This window comes from Bos indicus x Bos taurus, chromosome 26 (assembly GCF_003369695.1).
Source record: "Bos indicus x Bos taurus breed Angus x Brahman F1 hybrid chromosome 26, Bos_hybrid_MaternalHap_v2.0, whole genome shotgun sequence".
NCBI lineage: Eukaryota > Metazoa > Chordata > Mammalia > Artiodactyla > Bovidae > Bos > Bos indicus x Bos taurus.
The window spans coordinates 50,494,937-50,516,142 of NC_040101.1; the positions used below are offsets into that span (position 1 = coordinate 50,494,937).

The window sequence follows — 21,206 nt, forward strand, 5'->3', positions numbered from 1 at the left end:
AAAAAAAAAAACTTGGTCACTAAGTGACTCATGAAGTTTCAAATACATGCAAAAATATCTAATCTGTTTCTGAAGTTTTAAATTATAGTATATATTTTCACAGTTAAGTCAATATTTTCTCTTATAGTCTATTTCTCCTACTAGGCTGATTCCAAAGATTTCAGACTATGATAGAAAAAAATATTAATACAAAATATTCTACATACTTTTTCATTTCCAATGCATATGCTTCTATTAATATTTTGTCTTAATCATCTTTGACTCCCCAATGATTCCTACAGTTTTTGGTATATAACATGTACTCAAATATTTGGTGAATGAGTAAGTTATTTTCAAACTACCAGGAGTCTGTAAGCTATCACAATTAATGAAAAAAGCTCCAATGCAAAACATTTTAATAGGTGGTCAAATATACAGTTATTAGAATTACCTAAATATGACTTATATAAAAATTGGTATATCACATTAGATGACTCTATAAAAACACAAATCACACATTGACAATGACCCCTGCAGTCCAAGAATACCCCCCTCATCAATAGTACAAATTACACTTTTTAAAAAAAACATTGTTTAGACATTTAAACCAAAGTAACTTTGACTAGACTAAATACATTCATTCATCAAGTACAATAAAGTTAGCATAGTCACTAACAACACGATTTTAGGTGCAATTTCACATGCTTTCATAAATCTTCCAGTTCAGTTCCCACAGTAAAGTGTCTTTGTGCACGCCATTTTCATTTATATATAGGTGCATCATATATCATACTTAAGACTATTTTATTTCATAATTAAATGTGTTAATGTATATTTTAAGTGAATACCAGGCCAAAATTTAACCCCAGTGATGACAAATTTCAACATTTAAAAAAAAAATTCTTTACAGTATATTCTAATTTGTTTAATTGCATGGGTACTATTTCCTCTTACTAAATACTATCAAAATAATTAATAAGAATTTAAATATTAAATCCAAAAACATGGAGATTCCAACCTTCCTAAAATATTAATAAGCATTTTAGTAATATTACCATTTAAATCAAAAAGTAATTTCATATTCATTGCCAAATTAAAATACCTATGATTTGAAGTCAGAGGTCTAAAATACTTGCAGTAAATTGAAAAGTACAATTTTTTAAATGTGCAGTAATTTGCTTGTGAATTTGTAATGGAATGTTTTTCACAGTAATACTATGTTAAAACACTACTCTAAATGACCAGTCTAAGTACACGTACCTTTACCAGCAAGAAAAATTAAGGCCTTTTAATGCTATCAATAATTACAGCTGAACTCAAATGTCAAATAGAGGTTACAATGCTGCAAACTATTATTTTTAACCTCTAACATATTGTTAGTTGCTTCATCTCAACTCAATTACTTATCTTTCCATGAAGTTGAATGTTAGTTAACTATTACCTTTAAATAAGCATTTCTCCATATCTCTATTTTCATTTAGCCCTGAACCCAGTCAATCTAGACAGAATGCTGGAAATGTTAGGGCTTTGTCTGATTGGATCACAACTATATATTCAGGGGTTAAAAATGTTTGTCCCATTTATATTTCTGGATGAACTAAGATGCCTGGCCTCCATAGACAACATTACTTATTTTCCCAAAGCATTGGCAGATAATTGCTACTTCTTCACTTGACCAAATTGACTTTTTTTTTTTTTTTAATTTAAGTGTAGGCTATGAAGATATTACAGGATGTAAGGAAGGATAACCAAGGCTACAAATATATCAAATCAAGGTTAAAGGCACTGGATAAGGAAGATTATTACAAAGCACTGTAAACAATTTTTAAAGCAAATCAAGTTTTACAGTATCAAATGCCAAACTACTAAGGGCAGATGGTACTGAAATGATGACAATGCCTTAAAATAGTGGACAAAATTTCTATAATTTCACAAATAAAATTTTTTCATTGTTCTACCATTTTTTTTCATCCTACATGTTCTTTAATATTCCAAATCCTAGAAACAAAAGTGTTTTCAGTTGCATGAAATAAGAAAACTGCAACTGAAATATCTCTGAAAATTAATTTTATCTTAAGCTACATTATAAGTTTGATATATATACACATATATATATGGTACAGAGATATGAAGATCATCTTGGAAATCATAAAACAGTAAATTATACTCAATTAAAGTCACGAAAAAAGATCATATTCAGTTGAACACAATCTAAAGCCCCACAACAGCAAATTGTAGTGTAGAGAGGCACAGTAAGTACAATTTCTAGACATATTAAACAAATAATGAATACGGAGTTGAAAATACCACATGCTCCAGTTTAGAGTCATTTAATACACACATTTTCACAACTGTTTCTTGAAAAACTATTTAGATAAAATATTTAGCATTTATCATCAATTTTAAATTTATCTGAATCTATGCAACTTTCATCCATATTAAAATACTGATTACTGTAAATACTTTATTATAAAACTATTATACAATTTAAATTTTTATTAGAGAAATGTATTATTCACTATCCATAATTAAAGTCTTTTTCATGAGTGCATTTCATAAGAAATACACAAAAATCATTATTTTTGATTCCTAGGGAGAAGAAACTATGGTATCCTATTAACCCAAACTATATCCTTATTATTATTTCTTAAACATTTAAATGTTTAAATATGCTTGGTGACTAGTGATCTTTCATCCCCACAGTGGTAAATTTCAGCATAATGTTATATGACTGGACTAGACAATAAAATAATCACATGTAGATAAACGCAAACCAATACTTGTTCTCTTACATGTAAGCTTACCTATAAAGTAACACCAAATAGGCAGTGAATGACAGTGATTAAAAAAAAAATGTAAACAGAATAAAATGTGAATCCCTTCCCTGAAGAACAAAAGATAAAAGTATTTCTGGTTTTATGAAAACAAAACATTATCTATCAAAAAGGTAAGACACTGATTTTACAAATCCATTATTTCTAAATATGGATAAAGAAAATCTGGAACAATAGATTCACATTTTATTGAGCTAAAATGCACAAAAATATGATAATACTTAAATTTATTAATTCATTGTAATAGGTTGATACTATCCCATACTAAAAAGTATCTTGTTAAGATTCAAAATAGTGTTTAATTATCTGAGCTTAAGATCTACTGAATCACTACCCAAGTAACAACAACAACAAAAGTCCACATTGTAGGATGGAAAAAGCAAAACAAAAATTTAAAAGCTATAGCAATACCCATTTAGGCAATAGGCAAACATATGAAGTCCTTATGGAAAATACCTACATTGACCCTAAATAAAAAATATAAAATAATCAAATTTTGCTATAATAAATGCATGTGAATTTTAAAGGTATACAAGCTTAATAAAGTTACTAAGCATAGAATTAATTTCATACTTCTCTGTGCTCAGATGATTGCAAAAGCACATTCAGAGAGAGGGTTGGGAAGGTGAGATAAAACTGTGATATTTTCCTTCACACTAAAAAAGGGTATTTTAATTCTGAGGGGGAAGGAAAGGGAAGAGTCTAACAGTTCACAACTCTAAAACAACTTCCAAGAATATGACAAGACTGTTAACTACTTAAGACATTTTTCTGGTAAATCAAAGTTCAATGAAAACAAACATTTAACATTTTTGCAAATTTAATTTCAAAGTTTTAAATGTTTCTGATAATAACTAGTTTTTTTTAAGGTGGTGAATGTGAAACAGAGATAATACTTACAGATCTACTTTTTCCAAGAAAATTAGCACTGCCCCTTTCATGAAATTAAATTATAATCACTCTCTTGAATATGATATAAAACTGTTTTGAGTAAGAATGAAACAGAAGCATGAATTTAGATATGCACCAAGCTCTGTATGACGTACTAATTTATACATGCTATTTTTGACAACTGAATTTTGTCCTTAACTGCTTATTAGAATTCTGAGAAACACTTTTTAGCAACATACAGTCAATACCACTGCTTAACTAAAAGGGGACATATAAACACATGATAAAAGAAAAACCTCAAAATGAGTTATTTAAAGGGGAAACAAAAAGAGCTTCAATCATCCATCTTTTTGAAGCTACAGAGTAAAAGGCAAGGTACTTTATGGTTTATAAATACTTGTTACAATGTAGTAAATACATATTCCAATTTTCCCATAAATTAAACATTTTAAAAGAAAAATATTTTGTTCGTTGCAAATATCTTCTCTTTTCCCTAACCCTGGCAAGACTAATAAGTGCCCTTAATTTCAAGACTTTTGTTGTTGTTGTTTCTATCCATTTCAATGATCTTTTTCGTGAATTATGTATATAAGTGAAAATGAAAGGAAAAAAATGTGCTTTTGGAATGCAATAATCCTAAATCATTTTACTAAGAAGCACCTTTTGATATGCTGGTTTGAACTTTTAATACAAAACCTAAAGAGTAACTTTTTTCTGTAGAATTTTCTCCAGTTTTAATAACTTCATACATAGCAATACTAAGGATATCAGCCTATGCTTTCTACATTTTTTAAAGTATTCTAATAATGTAATGAGTTATAGATATGGCTCACTATGTCCGGGTAGACAGAGGTTTCATGATAAATGGCTACAGAAAACAAACTAAACTCATTATGATTGAATAATGGTTTGCATTTTGCTTGAGCCAACAGACATTTAAGCCACGTACCACCACATTCCCTGCATAACATTCCTAAGTTTCTTTACTCTTTATAGTTTTCTAATGAACAAATAATTAGTTTTCCTGAGTTAAGATTATAAAAAAGTTAACTCTTCTACCAAAAGTATAAAGACAAAATGTAGACTCACAATACAAATTTTTTACACAGCATTACAAGTGCAGAGTTATTAACTGCTGCTCTTCATTATGATTGCCCCACCCCTTTAAAAGACTGCAGTAAAAGATTCAATTGTCTAATATGCTCTGCAGTACAGTAATTAAATGCTTCAGCCCATAAACATATCCCTCATCTACTGTGTTGCTAGGGAACACATGAGCAAAGTCTATCATTCTCACTTCTACTTCTGCAGTCTCTTGACAACCAGTGGGAAGATGGCAGAAAACTTTTTCCAGTTGGGAAAGTACATTTCCATTTAAACGCTCCTGTGACATGCTTTTCCAACCATTGTCTTGCTCTATATTTTCAACTTTCAACGAAGTCTGACTGTGATGCTTTTTTGAATACATTTTTCTGTGACAAGCATACATTTTGGACAAGCTTTTACCCACTGAAGCTTCTATTTTTCCATTCGCTGTAGAATTTAACACATGAAAGTTATTATTGTACTCCAGTACATCTGTGTCTGAGAGCTGACCTTTGGACAAAAACTTTTCTGCCAAAGTCCTGTCATTCAATTTTGTAGTAGTTGGCTGAGATGAACCTTCATAAACAAACAGTAATGAACTTGCATAAAAGTTAAGCTGCTTTTGGCTTTCAAACCACTGGAGAATTTTCTCAATCTTCTGAATACTGGCAGCAATAGCATCTCTTCTTAAGCAGAATCCATTATGAAAAAAATGGGAGACTCCTATAAAAAGGAAAATACTAGGATTATAATGAAATTATGAAATAACCATCACTTGGGAAGTACTTTCATCTTAGATACAACTCTTAAACTTTCTCCCATCAGCCCCTGCAATTAAGTGAACAGATAAGAATTCCAGTTAAACACAGAATCTTGGAGCTCAACTTAATTTCTGGTGAAGACATTCTTATTAGAAAACATACAAACGACACTTAAGTAAAGCAAAATACCTTATTTAGACAAAAAATTTACTACAGGTAGACTACTAGTTTAGTGCCCTCTATATATATTCTCTTAAGGAATAGGATTCCAAGATTTGCTTCATTTGCTATTATGAGGAATTTTATAGTAAGACTATATGTTTGTTAGAATCATGAACTAATCTAGAACCTAGAGTCAAAGCATAACCATTTTCAATTATGACAACAGTCCATTACCAAAATACCAAATCATAACTGTACTTAATTTTTTATGCTCTCAACAATACTAATTAAACCAGCCTTTCACAAAAGGTGAGCTCACTTTGGAGACTAGCAGTAGTCCAAGTTAAGTATGTTATTCAATACTGAGACTTAATGTTTTAACCTATCATATTAAGCCTCTTTTAAAATTATTTATGCATATTTTATCATATTTGGGAATTCATGGAATTTGATTTTTGCTGTTCCCCTACTTTGGGATAAAAACTGCTAAAAAAATATATTCATATTGGCCTGAGAAATATTTTAATATAGAGCCAATTTGAATGTTATCTTGCTATTGGTTAAGTATACCAAGGCAAATATCAAACATCGTAGATGAGTATTTTGTAAGCATAAACATTTTTTCAACTATTTACACTACTCAACTTCTTCCTCATCCTGGATACAGTTAATAATAAACTTTAACAGAACATTATATCTGGAAATCTGTTATCATTGCTTTTATAATATCTTGGCCATACATATTTTAAAAGTATATATGTTAAGACAGTATTGAGAATTGAATCACAACACCAAAGAAGAACTAAAACTGAAATCACTTTAGAATTATTCTGATTAATTCTATAGTAATAAAAAGCACTGAAGTATGGTTTCTCAATCCTTACCATCCTTTAGAGTTTCTTTTGTTAAGCTTCTTCCATAGTGCTGGTTTTTTGTCTCATAGCTATCAGAATGAACATGATAAACCTGTCAGAAAAAATACTGAATATTAAAAACTAATACTCCTTAACCCTGGGGGTTTTATCCCAGCAATGAAAGGATGGCTAAAGATGGGAAGATCTACTCATATAACTCATTCTAATGGATTTAAGATGAAAAAGAGTCATAGTGTCATATCAATGATGCTGAAAAGGCATTTAGCATATTTATATCCACTACTGACGAAAACTCTCTAAAAAGATAGTTAAGTATTTCCAATATGAAAAAAAATTATCCATTTCAATCTATCAAAAGTTAGTCTCAAGTTTAAAAATGAAATAAGGAAGCATTTGTCTTAAAATAGAAGAAATTTCCACAAAAACTACTCTACCACAATACCTTTTATCATTATTATTACCTAATATTGTTCCAGAGCTTATGCAAATCCAAATAGATTACAAAGAAATAAGAAGCATAATTTGAAAAGGAGGGAAAAAATATTACCCTTTGTACATAATGGTTATATAATTGGAAAAATCAATTTAAAAAGAAACACAAACAATAAAAACCTGAAATGGTGACAGTACAAATTAGTAAATAGAAAATAAGCTTCCATATATACAAACAATTGACTATAAAATGTAAGACTCCACTTATAAATCAAGTTAGGAAATAAAACAAAGGAATAAACAGAAGGCATGAACCTTATGTGCAAAGTACTCATAAGATAAAATGTAAAAGAGATTATACGGAAAAGTGAAAGTGTTAATCGCTCAGTTATGTCCCACTCTTTGAGACCCCTATGGACTGTGGCCTTCCAGGCTCCTTTGCCCATGGGATCTCCCAGGCAAGAATACTGGAGTGGGTTAGACAGGGAGGCCTGGTGTGCTGCAGTCCATGGGGTCTCAAACAGTCGGACACGACTAAGCAACTGAATTAAAACTAAACACAGCAGAATGATTACTAAGATCAAGAAAATAAACACATGCACCACTTCATACAGTTAACTAATTTTTAGTGTGTATGTAAGATCCACTCTCAGCCAATTTCAAGAATATTGTATTATTAACTGGTGACACTACTGGTAAAGAACCCACCTGCCAATACAGGAGACATAAGAGACACAGCTACAATCCCTGGATCAAAAAGATCCCCTGGAGGAGGAGATGGCAACCCACTCCAATATTTTTGCCTGGAGAATCCCATGGACAGAGGAGCCTGGCAGGCTACAGTCCACAGGGTCGCAAAGAGTCGGACAAAACTGAAGCGACTTAGCACACTTGTAGTCACTATGGTATACATTAACTTATAAGAATTTATCTTATAACTCAAAGTTTGTATCTTCTGATCTCATTTCTCCCTTCCCCAAGTCCCTGGAAAGCCCCATTGCATTTTCTGTTTTTATGAAATCAGCTTTGTCTTTTGAGTTTCTGTTTTTGACTACATATGTAAGTGCCACCACATACTATCTGTCTTTTTTTGGTTTATTGCATAGTTTCATCCATGTTGTTGCAAATGGCAGGACTTCCTTCTTTATAATTGCTGAATAATATTCCACTGTGTAAAGAACCACACCTTCTATGTCCATAAATCTGTAGACGAACACTTAGGTTGCTCCCAGATAGGTTGTTTCCACATCTTGGCTATTGTGTATAATGCTGCAATGAACACAGGAGTAGAGATATCTCTTCAGGATAATAATTCTATTAAAACATATTATAGAATTAAAAACATATGAGAAGCCTGTATGTGACCATGGTATTTTAAACCAGTAGAAAAAGATGGATGATTATTAAATGGTATTAGTATCATTAAGTGGGGATCTGGAAAAAAATAAGTTGCATTTATAACTTATACTAAATTATTAATAATAATCCAAATACATCAAAGATCAAAATGAACAGAATAAAATGCCTTCCCATCTCAAGATGGCAGAATCCTTGAATAACTGGTAACTAGGGAAGGCATTTCCAACTAAAACTCAATCTACCACATACAATACGCTTTTTAAAATGTTGATAGTGTTTTTGCCATTCAAAAATCAAAAGACCAACAGAAAAAAAAAGGTATTTGAAATGTATCTGATGAACAAAGAGCATGTTTACTCATGGGAAAATGAACAATGGATCTGAAGAGTTCACTGAAATCAGGTCTCAAACACACCAGGAACACAGACTATCCCCAAATTGTGGCAACCAAAAGTATCTCCAGACACTGCCGAATGACTCCCTGGGAAATTAAACTGCCCCTGGTTCAAACCATCTACTTCTGCTTTATTGACGATGCCAAAGCTTTTGACTGTGTGAATCACAACAAACTGTGCAAAATTCTTAAAGAGATGGGAATACCAGACCACTTGACCTGCCTCCTGAGAAATCTGTATGCAGGTCAAGAAACAATAGTTAGAATGCTGCAATAGTCGCATGCCGTAGTTCATGGGATTGCAGAGTTGGACATGACTGAGCGACTGAACTGAACTGGTTCAAAATCACTGCTCTGTATCAAGCAGATTGCCAATATCTACCACAATTATAAATGCATACAAGCTCAATTCCCCTCTAGGCACTTATTCCATAAATACCCTAGCACACTGGTGAAATAAGGAAGGTCTCCAGTCATTCATTTCTAACATTATTCGTAACAGCAAAAGACTGGAAACAAGTCAAAGATCCATTACAGACAGCTGGTAATGCCACTATGGAAAAATCTCCATGATACATTAAACAGAAAAAAAGCAAGATACAGAACAGTGTTCAAAGTAGATGGTTTCGCAATATAGGAACAAATATCTCTGGAAGCATACATTGGTGAGGGAAAAAAAAATCACTATTAATTATGTTAATATAATTATATCCTCACGCAGGATATATAATATATCCTGTGTGGGGAGGGTGACTTCTCGCAGTATATGTTTCTATACTTTTTGGCATCTGAACCATACAGTGATGTATTTCATCAATTTTTAATTAAATATTTTTAAGAAGCATTAAGAATACATTGCTTTAGAAACTGGTATTTTATAACTTTCAGTATGATATGGCTACTTACTGTCTATCTCAAATGCTTCACTTTATTCAAAAAATCCAAATAGAACTGTGTTCTTTTTACATACACTTAGCAGCCTATTTAAAGAAAGACAATTTATCTTGAACAAAGTGTTACTATGAACAGAAGAAAAACACTTTATATATATATGCCAAAATTACATTTGACTACAGGAAAAATTATTTTTATAAGGACAGTTAATCATATCCAGAAAGTGATTTTTTAAAAAGTACTCATGTTCTCTATGCCCAGAAATACGTGTAAAAGAGGACTTTCAAAATGACAGAGGTATTAGCTAATACTATATGGCAATAAGATGGCAATATATAAATTTATCAAATCAACACGCTGTACAGCTCAAACATACACAATGTCATGTGTCACTTATCTTGCAATAAGAAGATGAAATTGAGAAAATAATGTGATTAAATTAAATACAAAAATAAATGAGAAGAATTTTCAAATACCCAGTCATGTAAACTACCAACGGCTGCTGCTGCTGCTAAGTAGCTTCAGTCGTGTCCGACTCTTTGCGACCCCATGGACTGCAGCCTAGCAGGCTCCTCCGCCCATGGGATTTTCCAGGCAAGAGTACTGGAGTGGGTTTCCATTGCCTTCTCCAAAACTACCAACTAGGAAATGTTTATAGAATCCCCAGAAAAGGATTCTCAAAACTTCACCATTCTACTATCCAGGGATGTATTTTCTGAGCATAAATTTCACATATTTAAAAAAAAAAAAATTCACATATGAAAAATCTAGATTTCATCTACAGATTAAAGCTAACTAGTTTCAGTGAGACTCCTTTATTTATATTCTCTCTTTCTCTATTTACTTAATTTCATTTATTCATTTATTTTTTACTGAGGTATAGTTGATTTACAATGTTGTATTCATTTCAGGCATGTCTGTTTACTTCTACTTTACTAGTTAAAGCTAGAACATAAAGAGATCTGAGAATTTCTCCAATCTCAACCCATTACCCAGTCTTGATCAGTTACAAAGACATTGGTAAATCAAAAGTTAACAGTGCCACCTTGAAAATATCGATACAGGTAACAAAAAAGATACTTAATTGTTTTTAAAGGAAAGGTAACCTGGAAGACATGAGGAAGGGAAGAAAATGACAAGTATAAATCAACTAAAATCTTGAATTATATGTTTTAAAGAAATTTCAAGTGAATTTCTACAAATGGTATTTCATTATTTGCAGTTAATATTTTAAGTGTTAGTCTCTCAGTCATGTCTGACTCTTTGCAACCCCAAGGACTGTAGCCCAATAGGTTTCTCTGTCCACAGAATTCTCCAGGTAAGAATACTGGAGTGGTTAGCCATTCTCTTCTTCAGGAGATCTTCCCCACCCAGAAATTGAACCCACATCTCCTGCATTGCAGGCTGATTCTTTACTGCCTGAGCCAACAGAGAAGTCCGATAAATATAATAATCCCACAGTTATACAGCACATGTTTAAAAAGTCAATATAAAACTGGAAAATTAAACAACCATTGATTCACTTAATAGTTGACCACTAAGGACGCTACTTGAAAAAGGCAGAAAGTCCCAAAGCAAGCTGCTGATATATTTACTTCTCTCAAGTCTCATACTTTAAGCTAAAATACACTCCACCTGCCTATATATAATATGCTCGTTACATAAACTTACAGCCACCTTTCATGAACTAGTTAAAAAAATGCTCTGCTTCTTGATTTTCTACCTATTTTCCCTGTTGCCAGTTCAAAATACTATATTTTCCAAAGTCACTCTATACTCCTCCTCTCTTGACTGCTTTGCTCTTATAGCTCCTATTATGTTTCTTTTTTGTTACAAATTATCTTAATATATCTTTTGTTATTAAATCAAAGTGAGTCTTATCATCTATACCATCTTGGGATCAAGGAGATAACAGTATAATTGTTGACAGTCATTTAAAAACAAGGAATTCCTGGGACTTCCCTGGCAGTCCAGTGCTTAAGATTCTATGCTGCCAATGCAGAGGGCATGGGTTTGATTCCTGGTCAGGGAACTAAGATCCCACATGCTGCACAGTGCAACCAAAAGATTTAATTAATTAATTTCTGGAATTTATGTATTTGTATAAATAAATTATGTATTTGTATAAATAAATTCCTTTAAATGTAATAAATTCCTATAAATATATTTATATGTATAAATTCCTTATATTTATATAAGAAATAATTATATATAATTCAGTTCTGTTCAGTCACTCAGTCATGTCTCACTGTTTCCGACCCCATGGACTACAGCACACCAGGCCTCCCTGTCCATCATCAACTCCCAGAGTTCACCCAAACTCATGTCCATCGAGTTGGTGATGCCATCCAGCCATCTCATCCTCTGTGGTCCCCCTTCTCCTCCTGCCCTCAATCCCTCCCAGCATCAGGGTCTTTTCCAGAGTCAGTTCTTCATATCAGGTGGCCAAAGTATTGGAGCTTTAGCATTAGACCTTCCTTCCAATGAACATGCAGGACTGATTTTTCCTTTAGGATGGGCTGGTTTGATCTTGCAGTCCAAGGGACTCTCAAGAGTCTTCTCCAACACCACTGTTCAAAAGCATCATTTTTCGGCACTCAATTTTTTTCATAGTCCAACTCTCATATCCATACATGACTATTGGAAAAACCACAGCTTTGACTATACAGACCTTTGTTGGCATATAATTAATTAAATATAAGGAATTCCTAAATTGGCATTTTCTTCTGCCCACCAAACCTCTTCCTATTTACTGGTTAAATATAACAGAAAAACAATTTAAAACTGATATATTTGGTAAACTTCAGTATATTCAGTGAGGGTTGGTTTTGGGATTTTTGTTTTGTTTTGTTTTTTAATTTAAATTAGGCATGATTGTCTTGGAGGAAAATTTTTTGAATCTGGAACACTGATTCTAAAATTATCCAACTCTATCTTTAGTATTAATCTATAAACCCATTGTGATTGAAAAGTTTAATAAATTTGCCAAACGCTAAGGAAACAACTATCTGAAAAAAAAATCTTAATAGAACTCACACTAAATTTCAAGTTATATCTCCCAATTTTAACATTCTAGACTTACATAAGTCATTCATTATTTCACACTGCAATCATATCCTTTCTCAGATAAGCAAACTATATGTAATTATAAACTGTTGACTACTATACAAAGGAAAGCCATGAGAATAAAATTAGGAGAACTCAAATTACAGATTCAACATAATTCCTACCCAAAATCCCAGGTAGACACTTGCTTGCAGAAACTGACAGACTGATCCTAAAATTCACAAGGAAGTTGAAGGGTCCCTAGGTAGTCCAAACAATCTTGGAAAAGAACAAAGTTGGAAGTCTAACAATTCCTAGTTTCAAAAGTTATTCCAAAGCTACATTAATCAAGACAGTATGGTTTTTGGGAATTCCCTGGTGGTCCAGTGGTTAGCACTCAGTGCTTTCACTGACATGGGCCAGAGTTCAATCTCTGATCAGGGAACTAAGATCTAGCAAGCCATGTGGTATAGCCAAACAAAACAAAACAAAACAAAACAAAAAAACAGACAGGGTAATTCTGAGAAAATACCTGCTGCAAATCAACGTATCTGGTAAAGGGTTAACACTCAAAACATATAAAGAAGTCAGACAATTTGATAGGAAAAACTAACAAGTGTTGTTGAGAATATGAAGGAAAGGGAAACCTTGAGTACTACTAGTAGGAATGTAAACTGGTACAGCCACTATAAAAAACAGTATGAAAGTTCCTCAAAAACTTAAGAAATACCATTATACACCCAAGAAAAAGAAAACACATATCCTGGCACTACACAAACTACCTGTTCACTGCAGCATGATTCACAATAGCCTAATTGTGATATAAAACAATTTAACTGTACATCAATGAATGAAAGGATAAAGATGTGGTATGTACAGGCACACCTCATTTTATTGCACTTCATAGACACTGTGTAAACCTTCAGAGTATAGAAACCTTCAAAACTGAAAGTTTATAGCAACCTTACATTGAACAAGTCTATCAGAGCCATTTTTTCCAACAGCATTTGCCTCAGTTCATGTCTCTGTGTCACATCTGGTAATTCTCGCAATATTTCAAACTTTTTCATTATTACTGTATTGTTATGTTAGCTGTGATCGGTGATCTTTGATATTACTATTATAATTGTTTTGGCATTTCTTTAGCAATAAAGTATTTTTAAATTAAGTCACATCCATTTTTTTATACATAATGCTTTTGCATACTTAGATTATAGTACAGTGTAAACAAAATTTTCATATGCACTGAGAAACTAAAAATTATGACTTATTTTATTGTAATATCTGCTTTATTGTTGAACCCATGGTATCTCCAAGGTATGCCTGTACATAAACAACAGATTATTCAGTCATTAAGAAGAAGGAAATCTACTATCTGGAGTAACACAGATGAACCTTAAGGGCATTATGCTAAGTGAACTAAGACAAAGACAAATATTGCACATCTTCGCTTACACATGGGAATCTGAAAAACAAACCAGACTCATAGAAACAAGAGAGTAGAAAGTGGTAAAGTTTACCAAGGACTGGGAGGGGAAATACAAAGAGGTTAGTATTCACTTTCCAACTATAAGATTAAAGTCTGAGAATCTAATGTAAAATATGGTGACACATCAATAATACTACTGCATAACTGAAATCTGCTAAGAGGGTAGAAATAAAAGGTAAATATGTGAGGTGAAAGATGTGTTAATAAACTAAATGAGTGAATCCTTCTACAATGTGTATGTATTTCAAATCACCACAATGTATACTTTAAATATCTTGTGTAAATGATACCTCAAATAAAGCTGAAAAAGAAAAAAAAAAAGACTGTGGTTCTTCCATAAAGATAGACAATATGAATCAACAGAAGAGAATTCAGAGTCCAGAAATGCACTCTCATTTATGGTCAACTTATTTCAACAAGTATGTCCAGAGCACTCAATGAGGGAAAAAATGGTCTTCTCAACAAATGGTGCTGGGATAACTAGATACACATACGCAAAAGAGAAAGGTTGACCCCATCCTCAAACCACACACAAAAAACTAACTTAAAATATACATATATCTCAATGTAACAGTTAAAAACTATAGAAGAAATATAGGAGTAAATATTCATGACTTTAGGTTAGGCAATGGTTTTTCAGTCATGAAACAAAGAGCACAAACAACAAAAGGCAAAATTAAATTAGACTTCAAAATTAAAAATATCTGTACTCCAAAGGTATTATCAAAAAAGTGAAAAAACAACCCACAGAAAAAAATAAACCAAATTAAAAGTGAACAAAGGACCAGAATAGACATTTCTCCAAAGAAGACATGCACATGGGTCAATAAGCACATGAAAAGAGGCTCAATTCCATGAGCCATTAGGGAAATGCAAATAAAAACCAGAATGAGATACCACTTCATACCCACTAGAATAACTTATAAAAAAAGAAGAGAGACAGAATAACAAGGTTTGGGCTTTGGGTAACAATGCAGAGAAACTGAAACTCCTATATATCATTGGTAGAAATATAAAATGGTGCAACAACTTTGGAAAACACTTTGGCAGTTTCTTTAAAATTTTAATTTAATCATGGCATTCACTAGTCTCAAATTCAGGAACTACATACCTTAAAAAACATATGTACGTAACAACTTGTACATGAATGTTCATAACAACATTATTAATGACAGCCCCAAAGTGGAAACAACCCAAAGTTGATCAATGAACCCATGGATAAACAAAATGTGGTATATCCATACAAAAACAAAAAATAAAATACAGATTTGTGCTAACAACATGGACGAACTGTGAAAACATTATGAAAGAAGCCAGTCACAAAAGACTACATATTGTATTACATCATTCCCTTTATATGAAATGTCCAGAAGAGGCAAAGCTATACAGTCAGAAAGTAGACTAGAGCTGTCTATGGCTGGTGAGTTGGAAGGAAATAAGTGACTGCTGATGTGTATAGCTTTTCTTTTTAGGTGATGAAAATGTTCTACAGTTGAATATGTTGATGGCTGCCCAACTCTATGAGTATACTAAACCAATGAACTGCTACTTTAAATGAGTGAATTGAATGGTGGGTAAATCGTATCTCAATAAAAATGTTATTAAAAAATACAAACAGAAGAACCTCTGTTTGTCTGGGGAGATAACACAGAGAGAGCAAAATCAGGCAGTGTCTTATTTATTTCTACATATATTTCTACATATATTCTACATATATATTCTACATATATTTCTACATATATATTCTAAATAAATAAGGCAGTGCCTTATTTATTTCTATATATAGACACACACACACACATATATAAAGGCAATGGAAACCAACTGAAGAATTTTTAAGCTGGGGAATGTCAAAATTAGATATACATTTTAAAACATTCGGAGAACAGACCAGAAGAGAATAAAACTGAAATCGAGAGGTAAGATACTTGTCTAGAGAAGAGTAATTTTGAAAATGGGACTAGGTGCTTGAAAATTAAGATCAACAAAATTGATGGATGGCTTTGAGAGATGATGGTACTAAAAGGTTTCTCCTTCATAAAACTGGATGTATGATAATGTCATTCACTGAGACGGAGAATAACAGAGATTTGCTGTTACTGCTTTGGTTGTTATTTTGCAAGAGGGATATAAGTCAGTTTTTTACATGTTAGTCCTAGATGTCTTTAAGTTATCCAAGTAAAATGTTGAATAGGTTAGCTATATAGATTAGGAGATCAAAGAAAAACCAGAGGCTAGATATGTACGTTCAGGAGTTATCAATATAAGTGAAACTGAATCAATGAGATAAAGGACACTACTTGAGAAGAAACAGAAGGCAGTAAATGGAACTAAGTGGAATACCTCAATATTTAAAGAACAAAGAAATGAGCTGGCAAAAAAAGACTGCAAAGTGCTCTTAGGGAAAAAACAGGAGAGACTGCAGTGTTATGGACACAAAAAGGAATGTTTCAAGGACATAGTCATGTTGAAGACTGCTTTTAAAAGTGAAGTAAGATGAATAATGAAAAATGCCATTTGAATTTAGTGACACAGAGATGTCATTAGGGACCTTCATGAGGCACCAGTCTGGTGGCATGATGAAGCTAAAGCCAGATTAAAATGGGTTAAAGAATACAGCATGGGAAGTAAGGCAACAGTAACAAATATAACAAGTTTGGGTACAAAGGGGAAGCATTTAAATTCACTGCTGAAGAACAGAGCAGGATAAAAGTGGGTTTTGATTTTTTTCTTTTTCAATTGAGAGTGATTTGAACATTATTTGAAACAAAAAGGAAAAACAACTAAAGAGAGACCAAAGTTGAAGATAAAACAAAACTAAAATAAAATAACGAGAATCAAGAATATTAGGTTCAGAAGAGGCGGAAGAGAAATGCAATCCAGAGAGAAAAGGGAAGGGCTGCCTCTGACAGGAGAATGGAAAATTCTTCAATGTAGGGAGGAATAACGAGGAAATGAAAGTATATGCAGGTTAGATGTGTATGTCTGTTAGCAGGAAATTAAAGGAAACCCTGTATAATGGCTTATTTTTTCTGAAGCAGAAGCCAAAATTATCTCCTAAAAGAAGGAAAGTGGAAGGGTGAATGATTTAAAAACAGTGAAGGTTTAAATAGGCATCACTTGTTTATAGAATTTTATTCCATATTACCTAACAGTGGCATATTGTTTGCAAAGAGGGCCTCAACATCCTTATGCACACTGCCATTTGTATTGTGACTTCTCTTTTTCCACAACCAAAAGTGGAGTCTTCTCCTTCCTATGAATATGGACTGGCCCTGTGACATACTTTGACCCATATAATTCCATAAAAGTGACAGAAGGTGACTTCCTAACCTAGATCTCAACAGACCTCGTAGCTTTCACTCTTGCCTTCCTAAAATGTATATAGTACATGTAGAAGCTCCAGTCAGCCTTCTGGAAGCAACCTTATGGGAAAAAGCCCAGCCAACAGTTAGTATCAACTTGTAAGACAAATAGGAAAAGGAGTATGTCAAGGCTGTATATTGTCACCCCGCTTATTTAACTTCTATGCAGAGTATATCATGAGAAAGCTGGAATCAAGATTGCCGGGAGAAATACCAATATCCTCAGATATGCAAATGACAGAACCCTTATGGCAGAAAGTGAAGAGGAACTAAAATGCCTCTCGATGAAAGTGAAAGTGGGGAGTGAAAAAGTTGGCTTAAAGCTCAACATTCAGACAACGAAGATCATGGCATCTGGTCCCATCACTTCATGGCAAACATATGCGGAAACAGTGGAAACAGTGTCAGACTTTATTTTTTTGGGCTCCAAAATCACTGCAGATTTTGGAGGAATCTGGATATCCTTGGAAGGAAAGTTATGATCAACCTAGATAGCATATTCAAAAGCAGAGATATTACTTTGCCAACAAAGGTCCGTCCAGTCAAGGCTATGGTTTTTCCAGTGGTCATGTATGGATGTGAGAGTTGGACTGTGAAGAAAGCTGAGCGCCAAAGAATTGATGCTTTTGAACTGTGGTGTTGGAGAAGACTCTTGAGTCCCTTGGACTGCAAGGAGATCCAACCAGTCCATTCTGAAGGAGATCAGTCCTGGGTGTTCATTGGAAGGAAAGATGCTGAAGCTGAAACTCCAATACTTTGCCCACCTCATGCAAAGAGTTGACTCACTGGAAAAGACCCTGATGCTGGGAGGGATTGGGGGCAGGAGGAGAAGGGGACGACAGAGGATGAGATGGCTGGGTGGCATCACCGACTTGATGGACGTGAGTTTGAGTGAACTCCGGAAGTTGGTGATGGACTGGGAGGCCTGGCATGCTGAAGTTCATGGGGTCGCAGAGTCAGACATGACTGAATGACTGAACTGAACTGAACTGAAAGACATAGAGTGAGGTCACTTGGACCAACTAGACCCAAAGGAGCCATCAGATGAGTATAGTCACAAGGGGGACTCTGGATGAGATCAGAACTGACCACCTGAGTCCATGGCAAATTGCCAGTCCAGGGAAAAATAAGCAAAGAAAACAATGGCTTTAAATCACATTCTTAAACCAGTAGTAACCTAATTTATTTCCCTTTTTTGGTTTAAATATACAGAAAAAATTACTGGCACTTTTCTCATGGGAAAAAAAAAATCACAAATAATATCATATTCATTTATCATATTTCTTTTCCACTAAACTTAAAACTTCTTTAAAACAAAATTTCTAGAGTCAGAGCTTTGAGGTTCAGCCACTCATTCACTTACTAATCATGTACTGCTTCCCAGAATAAATCCAGACACTGTCCATATACCAGTGAACAAAAGAGATAAAAATCTCTGCCAGCTCTGAGGAGTTATGGATAATCTAATTCTAAAATATATGCGACATCTGTAACCTTCAAGAAAACATGCAATGAGAAATGTATGTATTACACTAAAAATCACTCTTACCCTCATGCCAAGCACCAAGAACCCAATCTCTTCCATTAATGGGTACTTGCTGACCTGTTGCTGAATCTTCTCAGATGAAGCAAAAGGATCATAGCTTTTCCGCCCTATCTTTACATCCATTATACAGGGCTTATTAAATTTATGGGTCACATCTTCCAGTTTTAGGTATAAATCTGTTATTAAAGAAAAACCCTAATTAGTAATAGGAAAACATATTACTACTTAAGAGAAAACAAAAATGAGGAAATCTTAAAACTAAGAAAAAGTTAAAACTGATCCAGAGTCAACAATTATTATTACTTTACCTGGAGGGGAAAAAAAAGCTTGACTAATAAATTTTATAACAGGTATAAATATCACAGAGTAACTCTTTCAAGAGGTGGAATAAATATTCAACCATAATTAAAAGGTATGAATTAGATATAAGGCTTCCAAGAACATTAAAAAGGCAATGAGATAATTTTTAAAAACCGTCCTTGAATACATTCTTCTTCTGAACATGATTTACATCCTATGTGCCTTAGCAGGCATCTTAGTGTTTTAACAACTTTTTAAATTCTTCATTTAAGGATAGTAAAAGGAATAAATCCTTTCCATAGAGGATACAACAGGTATAGGTTAAGAAAGGTAAATCAATCCAAATGATGTTAATGCCAAATATACATTCTAGGCTTACTAGTACAAAAGGAAAAAGAAACACCCTGCTTTTTAGAACACAAAAAGTCTTCAAAAGTTCATTTGTAAATAACTTTGGCATCCTGTATACACCTTCCCTCAGAAAACTATTAGAAAGGGAGATTCAAGTAAAAAATTATAAACATCTCAGTTATAACACACTGTAGCCGACCTTATAGTTTTAGGTTGAAAATACAGGTCTGATTGCACTGAGGGAAAGAAGTAAGGAAAGAAAGTCTTTCCCCCTTCCTAGGTGAATAAATCTCCCAAACAAAATTCTGAATGAGATCACAAATTTCAGTCATGTCATAAGAAGCACTTCTTGTAAAAACCTTTCCTTACAAACAGAAAATATTTTACTTTTTATCAAAGTAACAAGGTTTGATTTTTTGAAATAAATGAATTTATTTTTTAAAATCTTATGCCTTAGTCAAAGGAAAATGGAGAGAGGGAGGATTGTGTAGAACCAGGTGAAGTTAAGAGACAAAAAATGAACTGTAGCCTAAGAGACTAGCACTCACAGAAACAAAAAGGAGCAGGCTACATTTAAAAGAAAAGTTCTAACAAAGGGACATTTTCAACAAGATAAAAGGGCTGGACACAGACATCCTGTTGATGGTGAGAGATAATGAGACAAGTAGGAATATCCTGCTCAAGAAACTAGAACCTACCCATTTCTGTACTTTAAAAAGATAACCACAGGAAAGTATGATAAGATGGGGAAGAAGGAAGCATAGCAGTCCCCTTCACACACTTCCCATTTTCAGCTACCTTGAGGAAAGAGAAAGAAAGGGATCCATCCTCTCCCTAAAATTGTATAAAAATTTCAGTAACAAAGCTTATGTTTCAAATATCAGAAGAGACTAATTAGATCCCAATACAGTAAATCATTAGCATTCACAAGTTTATCATCATTAATTTCCATAACTCAAGAAACCCTGAAGGCCTTAGTGAGGTAAGGCTATACATGGGAAGACAAAAGATAGTGTGCAAATCTAGCTAAACATCACAGCATCTACAGTTCAGTGTAGGGTTATTATTTTCTACCTGCCAATTTGGTAGTGATTAAAAACAAAAACTGTTTTTTGGCCAAACAACAGAAACAAGAGAAGCTAAAGACTTTTTGCAAATCCCTATTTCATCCTCTCTTGGGAAAGAGAAAAATACAAATACAAACTCTCCTTACAGTAGGAATATAATAAATGCCTGCTTGAGTGAATCAGTGTTTGCTCTTCTCATTCTCTTTCTGCCCAAAGGGACTTTGGGTTTGGCCTTCTTCATCCTGTAATAAGTTGAGCCATTCCTTCAGTAAACAGGCCTAAGTATCATCAGTTTTATCTGACATTTATTTTGATTAGGCAAGGGCTTTCCTGGTGGCTCAGATGTTAAACAATCTGCCTGCAATGGAGGAGACCT

At 33.4% G+C, this 21,206-nt stretch overlaps 1 protein-coding gene across 2 annotated transcripts in view; it reads right to left on the reverse strand.

The window, feature by feature from the left end:
• Positions 1 to 378: 378 nt before the first annotated feature.
• IPMK (inositol polyphosphate multikinase) overlaps positions 379 to 21,206 on the reverse strand; it is a 54,419-nt gene continuing 33,591 nt past the window's right edge. The window contains exons 4-6 of one of the 2 annotated variants that reach the window (XM_027528777.1): positions 19,116 to 19,288; positions 6,598 to 6,679; positions 379 to 5,513 (exon numbers count right to left, since the gene is read on the reverse strand). In XM_027528777.1, the coding sequence (XP_027384578.1) occupies positions 4,891 to 5,513; positions 6,598 to 6,679; positions 19,116 to 19,288 (878 nt within the window). In that variant the 3' untranslated portion in view covers positions 379 to 4,890. The remainder of the gene's footprint in view (positions 5,514 to 6,597; positions 6,680 to 19,115; positions 19,289 to 21,206) is intronic. The other variant, XM_027528778.1, reaches the window with a different exon arrangement.